Genomic DNA, 13,778 nt, shown 5'->3' on the forward strand with positions numbered 1-13,778 from the left:
TGCCCCTCCGACAGTGCGGCACTCCCTCAGCACTACACTGGGAGTGTCAGTCTGGATTATGGGCTCAAGTCTCTGGTGTGGGACTTGCACCCACCAGAGAGTGAGCTAACCATTGAGCCACGGCTGACATTGAATTGTTATACTGAGCTTTGTGGGCCGACAGTTTGCTGGATGACTGTTGTCGGTCATTGTGTTAAAGTCGTTACAGGATGATTCCAGGAGCAACTTGCTGCTGAAGCAGAGCCAGGACCTGCAGATCCGGCTGAACCAGGAGAAGATGGATCTTCAGGCCAAGAGCGAGGAGCTGAACATCCTCATCAGGCAAGTGTAGAGAAAGAAAGACATGGATTTATATAGCGCCTTTCACGACCACTGGACATTTCAAAGCGCTTTGCAGCCAATGAAGTACAACATTTGGAGTGTAGTCACTGTTGTAATGTAGGAAACACAGCCAAATTGCGCACAGCAAGCTCCCACAAACAGCACTGTGATAATGACCAGTTGACTGAGGGATAAATATTGGCCATGACATCGGGGATAACTCCCCTGCTCCTCTTCGAAATAGTGGCTGTGGGATCTTTTACATCCACCTGAGAGGGCAGACGGGACCTCGGTTTAATGTTGCATCCGAAAGACGGCACCTCCGACAGTGCAGCACTCCCTCAGTACTGCCCCTCCGACAGTGAGGCACTCCCTCAGTACTGCCCCTCCGACAGTGCGGCACTCCCTCAGTACTGCCCCTCCGACAGTGCGGCACTCCCTCAGTACTGCCCCTCCGACAGTGCAGCACTCCCTCAGTACTGCCCCTCCGACAGTGCGGCGCTCCCTCAGTACTGCACCTCCGACAGTGCAGCACTCCCTCAGCACTGCCCCTCCGACAGTGCGGCGCTCCCTCAGCACTGCCCCTCCGACAGTGCGGCACTCCCTCAGCACTGCACCTCCGACAGTGCAGCGCTCCCTCAGCACTGCACTGGAGTGTCAGCCTAGATGTGCTCAAGTTCCTGGAGTGGGACTTGAACCCACAATCTTCTGACTCAGAGGCGAGGGTGCTGCCCACTGAGCCACAGCTGACCCTGCGTAGAGCGCCCTCACGCCTCAATTCCTTACACAGGCCCATTACACTGACCCAGTCCTGCGTACGGACTCTCGCTCTCGCACTAATTCCCTCGCATATTGCAGATTTGTACTTTATTTTGGCTGCATACAAGTGACACCACAAGTCCCGGCCGGAAGGGAAATGATTTGATGATTCCCGCACCAATCACGCCTGGCGATCACACTGCTGTCAGTGGCCGGGATTGATGTTACGCACAGTATTGTGTGACTATCCTCCCTTCACTGCATTGTGCTGGAGAAATCACCCCGCTTTTATTGGGAGACGTTGCTGCAGTTTTGGCTGAATGAGTTCTGTTTGCTGCAGTTCGTAGAGACTTTTTTTAAATAGACTCTGCTTGCTTTATTGCACTGTTTAAATAGACTCTGCCTGCTGAGTAAATAGACAGTTTGCTGTAAGATGCTGAGAGTCCCACTGTAAGTCCCACCCTGCCGCCAACTCATTGGCTGACAGTGAAGCCATTAGACACTCTGCTTTTTGTTTTGCACTGAAGCCATTTGCCGACTTTGCCGTCTGGTTGCAAGCGCTACTACAGCGAGGACGAGTTTGGTTCTTTCCGTTATTCTTCTGCCTGTTCAATCTGTACAGGGAAGAATGAGCAGACTTGATAGAGCAGACACAGTGAGAATGTTTCCGATTGTAGGGAAGATCATAACTAGAGGCCATCAATATAAGACGGTTACCAAGAAATCCAATAGGGAATTCAGGAGAAACCTCTTTACCCAGAGAGCGGTGAGAATGTGGAACTCGCTGCCACAGGGAGGGGTTGAAGCGAATAGTATCGATACATTTAAGGGGGAGCTGGATAAACATATGGGGGAGAAGGGAATAGAGGGTTATGCTGATAGAGTTAGATGAGGAAAGAGGGGAGGAGGCTCGAGTGGAGCATAAACCCCGCACGGACTGGGTGGGCCGAATGGCCTGTTTGAGCTGTAATTCTACGTACAGAAAGTGAATGCAGCTGGGGTGTTAAACAGAGAGAGGTGACTGGTTGGAATGGGTTATCCAGGGAGGGTGTGGAAAAATCGAAGACATTTGCGAGAGTGGGCGCTCCGGGTATTAGCCTGATTCAGGGATTTTCCGGTCCTGGGTAACACATGGAAGGATTCTGGGTACGGCACTGAGGCAAAATCCCAGGAACCTTTGAAAAACCGGTTAGATTCTTTGATGGGAGGACTACGTGGTCTTTCTTTATAGACGTAGGAACAGGAGGAGGCCATTCGGCCCCTCGAGCCTGTTCTGCCATGCGATTAGATACTGGCTGATCTGTACCTCAATCCCAATTACCCACCTTCGCTCCGTATCCCTCGATCCCCTGACCCAACAAAAATCCATCGATCTCAGTCTGGAAAGCTCCAACTGACCCCCAGCACCCACAGCCTTTGGGGGAGAGAGTTCCCGATTCCCACGGCCCTTCGTGCTTCCTGACGTCACCCCTGAACGGCCGGGCTCTAATTTTAAGCTTCTGCCCCTTGTTCTGGACTTCCCCACCAGAGGGAATAGTTTCGCGCTCTACCCCATCAAATTCCTTTTATTATTTGAAACACTTCGATTAGATCACCCCTTAATCTTCTGAGCTGAATGGCCCTCTCGATGTATTTATCTAGTGAGCATTGTGCAGCTTGTAGGAATTTCATGCGTATACTGTACCTTCAAATATTAATTTAACAAAAGAAAGACTCTCCAATTTCTCCAAATGCCATTTAAATTATATATTTGTTTCCCCTTTGCTCAGACGTGCGGTGAAAGAAAGACCTGCCTTTCTATAGCGCCTTTCACAACCTCAGGACATCCCCAAGCGCTTCACAGCCAATGAAGTATTTTTGGACGTGTGGTCACCATAGGATACACGACCACACTTCGATAAGTGCTGCGTTGGCTGTAAGAAACACGCCAACCAATTTGTGCACAGCAAGATCGCACAAACAGAATATTAACCATCCCCGCACCTCACGCCCAGCCAGGGCTCCCCACTGGCGCGTTTTTCTGTTTGTCCCGTGACCCCTTCCTGACCTCCTGCTTTTCAGATGTTTTAAGGATTTCCAGCTCCAGCGGGCGAACAAGTTGGAGCTCCATAAGCAGCAGGGGGACATCAGCGTGGTGCGGCGCACCGAGATTTACTTTGCCCAGGCGCGCTGGAGGCTGACCGAGGAAGATGGGCAGCTCGGCATCGCCGAGCTGGAGCTGCAGCGATTCCTGTACAGCAAGGTACGGGGGACCAACAGGGGTAGGGGCCCTGGGACCCAATAGGGGGACCCAATAGGGGTACTGGGACCCAATAGGGGGTATTGGGAACCAATAGGGGGTACTGGGACCCAATAGGGGTACTTGGGACCCAATAGGCGGACTGGGAACCAATAGGTGGACCCAATAGGGGGTACTGGGAACCAATAGGGGGACCCAATAGGGGTACTGGGACCCAATAGGGGGTAATGGGAACCAATAGGGGTATTGGGAACCAATAGGGGGTACTGGGACCCAATAGGGGGTACTGGGACCCAATAGGGGTACTGGGAACCAATAGGGGTACTGGGAACCAATAGGTGGACCCAATAGGGGGTACTGGGAACCAATAGGGGGACCCAATAGGGGGTAGTGGGAACCAATAGAGAGTTGTCTATATAGGAGACTCACGATGATGTGTATACAATGTAAAAATACACGGATTTTTAAGACGACAAGGAAGCCATCTGGCCCAAGAATCTTGCCCCTCTTTGATAGCTCAATCCCACCGTCTTTCCATATCCCCCAACCCCACCTAGTCCCCCATCCCTGAACCCCACCTTCTCCTCCATCCACTCCCCATTCCCCAGCCCTCTCTCCAGCCCTCTCTCCAGCCCTCTCTCCAGCCCTCTCTCCAGCCCTCTCTCCAGCCCTCTCTCCAGCCCTCTCTCCAGCCCTCTCTCCAGCCCTCTCTCCAGCCCTCTCTCCAGCCCTCTCCCCCAGCCCTCTCCCCCAGCCCTCTCCCCCAGCCCTCTCCCCCAGCCCTCTCCCCCAGCCCTCTCCCCCAGCCCTCTCCCCCAGCTCTCTCCCCCAGCCCTCTCCCCCAGCCCTCTCCCCCAGCCCTCTCCCCCAGCCCTCTCCCCCAGCCCTCTCCCCCAGCCCTCTCCCCCAGCCCTCTCCCCCAGCCCTCTCCCCCAGCCCTCTCCCCAGCCCACAGCCCTCTCCCTCTCCCCATATCCCTCAACCCCACCTCCCCATCACTAAGCCATGGGGGGAAGGTGCAGTTAACCGCGCGCACCACACTGGTGGTGGGGGGGATGATCTGTCTCACTGAGCATTGCCTGTCGGGGGAGTGTTGGGGGGGGCGGGAGAAGAAACGATCTGTCTCGCTGAGCATTGCCTGTCGGGGGAGTGTGACGACACAGAATGCTGGGGTTTCTCCGGCCAGAGATTGAGTGAATGTCGCCTCTTCCCGCAGGTGAATAAATCGGATGACACGGCCGAGCATCTGTTGGAGCTGGGCTCCTTCACCATGAACAACCTGCTCCCAAACTCCCTGTACAAGGTAAGCTCGCCAACCCGTGTTTGTACAGCACCTGCTCCCGTCTCCTGGGAACAAAACCCGTCAGATGTACTTACAATGATTATTGCGGGGTGATGTGCAGGGAGGAGGAACAGGCCAAGTGGAGCTCATGGCCCTTACAATCTGGAGTGCGTCCGCTGCCCAGTATTTACAAACTGTGTCCCTCGAGGGTAGGAGATTAAGGGGGGGGGATCCGATCGAGGGGTTTAAGATGATGAGGTAGAGCGAGAGAAACTATTCCCTCTGGTGGGGGGAGTGCAGAACAAGGGGCAGGACCTTAAAATTAGAGCCCGGCCATTCAGGGTGATGTCAGGAAGCACTTCTTCACACACAGGGCCGTGGGAATCGGGAACTCTCTCCCCCCCCCCACCCCCAAAAATAAAGCTGTTGAGGCCGGGGGGTCAATTGAAAATTTCTAAACTGAGATTGATAGGTTTTTGTTAGGCAAGGGTATTAAGGGTTACAGAACTAAGGCCGGTAAATGGAGTGAAGATACAGATCAGCAGTGATCGGATTCAGTGGTGGAACAGGCTCGAGGGGCTGAATGGCCTCCTCCTGTTCCGATTTAAAAAGAGCAGCCAATTAGCGCACAGCAAGGTTATCTGAACAGCCAATGAGATTAATCAGTTTCTTTTGTGATGTTGGTTGAGGACACAATGGTGTCCCCCGCACCCCGGGGAGAACTCTCAAATAGAACTTCTCAAATAGTGCACTGGGATCTTTACGGTACCTTCATCAGCCAGGCAGGGCCTCAGTTTAACGTCTCATCCGAAAGGCAGTCCCTCCGACAGTGCGGCGCTCCCTCAGCACTGCCCCTCCGACAGTGCGGCGCTCCCTCAGTACTGCCCCTCCGACAGTGCGGCACTCCCTCAGTACTGCCCCTCCGACAGTGCGGCGCTCCCTCAGTACTGCCCCTCCGACAGTGCGGCACTCCCTCAGTACTGCCCCTCCGACAATGCGGCGCTCCCTCAGTACTGCCCCTCCGACAGTGCAGCGCTCCCTCAGTACTGCCCCTCCGACAGTGCGGCTCTCCCTCAGCACTGCCCCTCCGACAGTGCGGCGCTCCCTCAGCACTGCCCCTCCGACAGTGCGGCGCTCCCTCAGCACTGCCCCTCCGACAGTGCGGCGCTCCCTCAGCACTGCCCCTCCGACAGTGCGGCGCTCCCTCAGCACTGCCCCTCCGACAGTGCGGCTCTCCCTCAGCACTGCCCCTCCGACAGTGCGGCTCTCCCTCAGCACTGCCCCTCCGACAGTGCAGCGCTCCCTCAGTACTGCACTGGGACTGTCAGCCTGGATTATGGGCTCATGTCAAACTGTATTTGCTGGAAATCTGTCATTAAAAGGGCAGATTAATGCTGGAAATACACAAGATGTGAGGTCCAGAGGTGATAACCTGTATCCCTCTCTGGGGCCGGCTAGCTGGTACTTGCAGCATTTTCTGTATTTATTTCAATCTATAAGTGACTGCTAACACTGACGGTGAAGGATTATCATACTCCTGGGGATGGGACAAACCCGTTCTCTTCCCTCCTGTGTGTTACTGAGCCAGACACAGCCAGTCCCGACTCCACCTACGCTGAGCCGAGTGTAGCCGGTGGGAATGGGAGTGTTTCAATCCCCCTGGGTCAGGGCCGGTCAATCTGTCCCCTCCCCATCAACATCCCTGGCATTTGTTTCTGGCCGTCCGGCCCATTCAGTTCCTCGCGCATGTGCAGTTATTTCCTTTGTAAAGCCGGTGATCGGCTGGTGCGGGAGCTCCAGACAATGTGAACATTGCACCTGAGCATACCCTGGCTGGGCGTTTTCTGCCTGTATCGGTGTGTGTGTCTGCACATTTACACGTGTGTGTGTGTGTCTGCACATTTACACGTGTGTGTGTGTGTCTGCACATTTACACGTGTGTGTGTGTGTCTGCACATTTACACGTGTGTGTGTGTGTCTGCACATTTTCACGTGTGTGTGTGTGTGTGTCTGCACATTTACACGTGTGTGTGTGTGTGTGTCTGCACATTTACACGTGTGTGTGTGTGTGTCTGCACATTTACACGTGTGTGTGTCTGCACATTTACACGTGTGTGTGTGTCTGCACATTTACACGTGTGTGTCTGCACATTTACACGTGTGTGTCTGCACATTTACACGTGTGTGTGTGTGTCTGCACATTTACACGTGTGTGTGTGTGTCTGCACATTTACACGTGTGTGTGTGTCTGCACATTTACACGTGTGTGTGTGTGTCTGCACATTTACACGTGTGTGTGTGTCTGCACATTTACACGTGTGTGTGTGTGTCTGCACATTTACACGTGTGTGTGTGTGTCTGCACATTTACACGTGTGTGTGTGTCTGCACATTTACACGTGTGTGTGTGTCTGCACATTTACACGTGTGTGTGTGTGTGTCTGCACATTTACACGTGTGTGTGTGTGTGTCTGCACATTTACACGTGTGTGTGTCTGCACATTTACACGTGTGTGTGTCTGCACATTTACACGTGTGTGTGTGTCTGCACATTTACACGTGTGTGTGTGTCTGCACATTTACACGTGTGTGTGTGTGTCTGCACATTTACACGTGTGTGTGTCTGCACATTTACACGTGTGTGTGTACATTTACACGTGTGTGTGTACATTTACACATGTGTGTACATACATTTACATGTGTGTCTGTATATTTACACGTGTGTGTTTGTGTCTGTACTACATGCACACGTGTGAACGTCATTAACTTGCTACTTTTTCTGTGCCCTCGGTTTATCAGTTGGTTAAAGTCTCGTTGGCCGTTTCGCACACACTGCACCGTCAGACTCCTCTTCCTCGGGTTTGATGTTTGGGTTTTTACGCAGGTGGTTTTGCGGCCTCAGACACCCTCGCAATCCGCCCGCCAGCTCGCACTCCGGATCTTCAGCAAGGTGCGGCCCCCTGTGGGTGGGATCTCGGTGAAGGAACACTTCGAGGTAAGGTTTGGCTCAATCGCAGCAGTTTTTATAATTTCAATCGTGAGCCAATTACAATCTGTATTCCAGTCCTCGGGGAAACGTTTAAGATTGCAGAGAGTAAGAAAGCAAGAATCGACTGTCCCAGCGTCGAACCCACCCCCGCCACACACCGTATCCACACTGACCAATCAGAACAACTCGCCAAGGCTTCTTCGGCAGCACCTCCCAAACCCGCGACCTCTAACCCCTAGAAGGACAAGGGCAGCAGGCGCATGGGAACACCACCACCTCCACGTTCCCCTCCCAGTCACACACCATCCTGACTTGGAAATATATCGGCCGTTCCTTCATCGTCGCTGGGTCACAATCCTGGAACTCCCTCCCTAACAGCACTGTGGGAGCACCTTCACCACACGGACTGCAGCGGTTCAAGCAGGCGGCTCACCACCACCTTCTCAAGGGGCAATTAGGGATGGGCAATAAATGCCGGCCTGGCCAGCGACACCCACATCCCAGGAATGAATGTATTTTTAAAATAGACTGTCTCACCATCGAACAGACTCCGCCCACAGACCGTGTACACTGACCTGTGTAAACAGACCGCCTAATCGCTGAGTCAAAGAAGGAGACATTAGGACAGGTGACCAAGCACTTGGTCAAATAGTTAAGTTTTAAGGAGCGACTTAAAAGAGGCGGAGAGGTTTAGGGAGGGAATTCCAGAGCTTGGGGCCCAGGCGGCTGAAGACACGGCACCAATGGCGGAGCGATTAAAATCAGGGATGCGCAAGAGGCCAGAATTAGAGGAGCGCAGAGATCTTGGAGGGTTGTGGGGCTGGAGGAGGTTACAGAGATAGGGAGGGGCGAGGGCCATGGAGGGATTTGAACACGAGGATGGAGAATTTTAAAATCAAGGCGTTGCTGGACTGGGAGACAATATAGGTCAGCGATAAACAGGGTGCTGGGTGAGCGGGCCGGTGCGAGATAGGCTGCACCCGAAATCCTGCTGGAAATGGATAAATTGACGCGTCTCTCGTGGCCTTTGCCCAGAGTCCAGGAGCAGGAGACAAGCCAGGGTGTCGGCTGCTGCTAAAACCCTCATCCGTGCCCTTGTGAGCCCCAGACTCCAACAGTATCCAGTCTGTGGTGCTTTACCTGGACTATCCCAATGCTATCCTGGCCAGCCTCCCACCTTCCCCACCCTCCCTAAACTTCAGCTCATCCGAAACTCGACTGCCCCCATGTCCTAACTCACTGCATCCTGCAAAAACCCATCACCCACTGTGCTCGCTGCCCCGTGTCCTAACTCGCACCGAGTCCCACTCACCCATCACCCCCTGTGCTCACTGACCCGTGCCCAACTCACTGCATCCTGCAAAAACCCATCACCCCCTGTGCTCGCTGCCCCGTGTCCTAACTCACTGCATCCTGCAAAAACCCATCACCCCCTGTGCTCGCTGCCCCGTGTCCTAACTCGCACCAAGTCCCGCTCACCCATCACCCCCTGTGCTCACTGCCCCGTGTCCTAACTCGCACCGAATCCCGCTCACCCATCACCCCCTGTGCTCACTGCCCCATGTCCTAACTCGCACCGAGTCCCGCTCACCCATCACCCCCTGTGCTCACTGCCCCGTGTCCTAACTCGCACCGAGTCCCGCTCACCCATCACCCTCTGTGCTCACTGCCCCGTGTCCTAACTCGCACCGAGTCCCGCTCACCCATCACCCCCTGTGCTCACTGCCCCGTGTCCTAACTCGTACCGAGTCCCGCTCACCCATCACCCTCTGTGCTCACTGCCCCGTGTCCTAACTCGCACCGAGTCCCGCTCACCCATCACCCCCTGTGCTCACTGCCCCGTGTCCTAACTCACACCCAGTCCCACTCACCCATCACCCCCTGTGCTCACTGCCCCGTGTCCTAACTCACACCCAGTCCCACTCACCCATCACCCCCTGTGCTCACTGCCCCGTGTCCTAACTCGTACCGAGTCCCGCTCACCCATCACCCCCTGTGCTCACTGCCCCGTGTCCTAACTCGCACCGAATCCCGCTCACCCATCACCCCCTGTGCTCACTGCCCCATGTCCTAACTCGCACCGAGTCCCGCTCACCCATCACCCCCTGTGCTCACTGCCCCGTGTCCTAACTCGTACCGAGTCCCGCTCACCCATCACCCTCTGTGCTCACTGCCCCGTGTCCTAACTCGCACCGAGTCCCGCTCACCCATCACCCCCTGTGCTCACTGCCCCGTGCCCTAACTCACTGCATCCTGCAAAAACCCATCATCCGCTGTGCTCGCTGCCCCGTGTCCTAACTCACTGCATCCTGCAAAAACCCATCACCCCCTGTGCTCGCTGCCCCGTGTCCTAACTCACTGCATCCTGCAAAAACCCATCATCCGCTGTGCTCGCTGCCCCATGTCCTAACTCACTGCATCCTGCAAAAACCCATCATCCGCTGTGCTCACTGCCCCGTGTCCTAACTCGCACCGAGTCCCGCTCACCCATCAGTCCCTGTGCTCACTGCCCCTGTGTCCTAACTCGCACCAAGTCCCGCTCACCCATCACCCCCTGTGCTCACTGCCCCTGTGTCCTAACTCACACCAAGTCCCACTCACCCATCACCTCAGTGCTCGCTGCCCCGTGTCCTAGCTCGCACCCAGTCCCACTCATCCCCTGTGCTCACTGTCCCGTGTCCTAACTCGCACCGAGTCCCACTCACCCATCACCCCCTGTGCTCACTGTCCTGTGTCCTAACTCGCACCGAGTCCCACTCACCCATCACCCCCTGTGCTCGCTGACCCGTGCCCTAACTCACTGCATCCTGCAAAAACCCATCACCCGCTGTGCTCGCTGCCCCATGTCCTAACTCGCACCAAGTCCCGCTCACCCATCACCTCGTGTGCTCACTGCCCCGTGTCCTAACTCGCACCGAGTCCCACTCACCCATCAACCCCTGTGCCCCGTGTCCTAACTCGCACCCAGTCCCACTCACCCATCACCCCCTGTGCTCACTGCCCCGTGTCCTAACTCGCACCTAGTCCCACTCACCCACCACCCCCTGTGCTCACTGACCTACATTGGCTCCCGGTCCAGCAACACCTCGATTTTAAAATTCTCATCCTCATGCTCACATCCCTTGGGTATTTAGAGGCCTGTGGATTGTAGGAAGGAGGTAAGTTTGATTGTGGTTTGATGGGCGGGGTGGAGGGGGAGCGGTGGTGGGGGGGGAGCGGGTGTGGAGGAGCCCAAAGTTTTGAGGTCCTGGATATGGATGAGTTTGAGTAGCAGAAGGGAAACTTAGAAACATAGAAAATAGGGGCAGGAGTAGGCCATTCGGCCCTTCGAGCCTGCACCACCATTCAATAAGATCATGGCTGATCATTCACCTCAGTACCCCTTTCCTGCTTTCTCTCCATACCCCTTGATCCCTTTAGCTGTAAGGGCCATATCTAACTCCCTCTTGAATATATCCAATGAACTGGCCTCAACAACTCTCTGCGGTAGAGAATTCCACAGGTTAACAACTCTCTGAGTGAAGAAGTTTCTCCTCATCTCAGTCCTAAATGGCTTACCCCTTATCCCAAGACTGTGTCCCCTGGTTCTGGACTTTCCCAACATTGGGAACATTCTTCCCGCATCTAACCTGTCCAGTCCCGTCAGAATCTTATACGTTTCTATGAGATCCCCTCTCATCCTTCTAAACTCCCATGTATAAACATAGAAACATAGAAAATAGGTGCAGGAGTAGGCCATTCGGCCCTTCTAGCCTGCACCGCCATTCAATGAGTTCATGGCTGAACATGCAACTTCAGTACCCCATTCCTGCTTTCTCTCCATACCCCTTGATCCCTTTAGCCGTAAGGGCCACATCTAACTCCCTTTTGAATATATTCAATGAACTGGCATCAACAACTCTCTCTGGTAGGGAATTCCACAGGTTAACAACTCTGAGTGAAGAAGTTTCTCCTCATCTCAGTCCTAAATGGCTTACCCCTTATCCTTAGACTGTGTCCTCTGGTTCTGGACTTCCCCAACATCGGGAACATTCTTCCTGCATCTAACCTGTCCAGTTCCGTCAGAATTTTATATGTTTCTATGAGATCCCCTCTCATCCTTCTAAACTCCAGTGAATACAGGCCCAGTTGTTCCAGTCTCTCCTCATATGACAGTCCTGCCATCCGGGGAATCAGTCTGGTGAACCTTCGCTGCACTCCCTTAATAGCAAGAATGTCCTTCCTCAGATTAGGAGACCAAAACTGAACACAATATTCCAGGTGAAGCCTCACTAAAGCCCTGTACAACTGCAGTAAGACCTCCCTGCTCCTATACTCAAATCCCCTAGCTATGAAGGCCAACATACCATTTGTCTTCTTCACCACCTGCTGTACCTGCATGCCAACTTTCAATGACGCACGCCAACTTAAGGATACAATTACACAGAATATACAGCACAGAAACAGGCCATTCGGCCCACCCAGTCTGTGTGGTGTCTATACTCCACACCAGTCTCCTCCCATCCCATGCACCTCATCTCAGCCTCTCACCCCATCTTTCTATCCCCTTTTCTCTCATGCACTCGGTCCAGTTTCCTGTTGAAAGTATCTGTGCTATTTACCTCAATGCTTCCTGTGGTAGCGAGTTCCCCATTCTAACCACTCTCTGAGTAAAAACGTTTCTCCTCATTGGATTTATTGGTAAATATCTTGTATTTGTGGCCCCTACTCCCCCACAAGGGGAAGCATTCTCTCCACATCTACACTGTCCAACCCATTCATCATTTTAACGACCTCTCTCAGGTCACCTCTAAGTCTGCTCTTTTCTGAAGAAACGCCCCAACCTGTCGATCTTTTCCACTAACTGTACTCGCTCGCTTCTGATGCCACCCTTGTGATCTTTGCCCTTTCTCCATTGCCTTGATGCCCATGTCACAGTACGGAGACCAGACACATGCTCTAACTGCGGCCTGACTAGGGGCCCTGTACAAGTTCAGCATAACTTCACTACTTTCCAATTCTATACCCCTAGAAATAAATCTCCGTGCTTGGTTAGCTTTGCTGACCTGCGATGCTGCTTTTGATCATTTGTTCACCTGTATCCCAAGATCTTGTATCCCTTCACTCTCCCCCCCCCCCCCCCCTCCCCCCCACATTGTCTGTTTGAAGATTGGGGGGGTAGGGGCCTCCAGATGGGAAAGTGCGAAGGGGGAGACCTCGGGGGAGGGGACAATTTTAGCGAGGGGACGTGTTGAGATGAGGTCGGTCGTTGTTCACACCTTTGACAGTCAGCATGTGTGGAGAGAGACGGAGTTAACCTTTCATCAGAACGAGTAACCTTTGACCCCGGTTTCAGGTGAATGTCGTTCCACTGACCATTCAACTCACCTACCAGTTCTTCAAGAGGATGATGGGTTTCTTCTTTCCTGGGCGAAATGTGGAGGAGGATGAATCAGGAGCCGACGAAGAAGACAAGTCTAAACTGGTGACAACAGGTGAAGGCACAGAGCACGTGGTGAATGCAGCCGGCGTCATGTGGGGTCTGGGGGGGTCCGGGGGGGGGGGGGGTCCGGGGCGGGGTGTGTGTGTGTGTGTGGGGGGGGGATCCGGGGGCAGTGTGTGGGGGGGGGGGGTTTGGGGCGATTGGGGGGGGGTGGGGGGGTCCGGGTGGTGTTTGTGTGGGGGGTCCGGGGTGGTGTGTGTGGGGGGGTGGGAGGGGGGAGGGTCCGGGGGCGGTGTGTGGGGGGGTCCAGGGGTATGGGGCGATGGGGGGGGGCGGGGGACTTGGGGTGGTATGGGGGGGGGTGCCGGGGCGATGTGGGGGCCGGGGGGGTTGGTGGGGTGTGGGGGGGGGGGGTGGGTGGGTCTGGGGGTGGGGGGGGGGGGGGGAGCGCTGGGGCGGTGTGTGGGGGGGTCTGGGGACGGTGTGTGTGGGGGGGGGGGTCCGGGGACGGTGTGTGTGGGGGGGGGGTCTGGGGGCGGTGTGTGTGGGGGGGGGGTCTGGGGGCGGTGTGTGGGGTGGGGTGGGGGGCTGGGGGCGGTGTGTGTGGGGGGGGGTCTGGGGGCGGTGTGTGGGGTGGGGGGCTGGGGGCGGTGTGTGAGGTGGGGGGCTGGGGGCGGTGTGTGTGGGGGGGGGGGCTGGGGGCGGTGTGTGTGGGGGGGGGGCTGGGGGCGGTGTGTGTGGGGGGGAGGTCTGGGGGCGGTGTGTGG

General features: G+C 55.1%; 1 protein-coding gene across 1 annotated transcript; it reads left to right on the forward strand.

Annotated features, from left to right (window-relative positions):
- Positions 1 to 43: 43 nt before the first annotated feature.
- Positions 44 to 13,108, forward strand: LOC139250300 (bridge-like lipid transfer protein family member 2; the record flags this gene model as incomplete). The annotated part of the gene is made up of 5 exons (XM_070872792.1): positions 44 to 321; positions 3,142 to 3,322; positions 4,536 to 4,622; positions 7,485 to 7,595; positions 12,925 to 13,108. Coding segments are annotated over exons 1-5 (607 nt in total), but the record flags the coding sequence as incomplete, so codon positions are not given.
- Between the last annotated feature and the right edge of the window lie 670 nt (positions 13,109 to 13,778).

Source organism: Pristiophorus japonicus, unplaced genomic scaffold, assembly GCF_044704955.1.
Source record: "Pristiophorus japonicus isolate sPriJap1 unplaced genomic scaffold, sPriJap1.hap1 HAP1_SCAFFOLD_3673, whole genome shotgun sequence".
Classification (NCBI taxonomy): Eukaryota; Metazoa; Chordata; class Chondrichthyes; family Pristiophoridae; genus Pristiophorus; species Pristiophorus japonicus.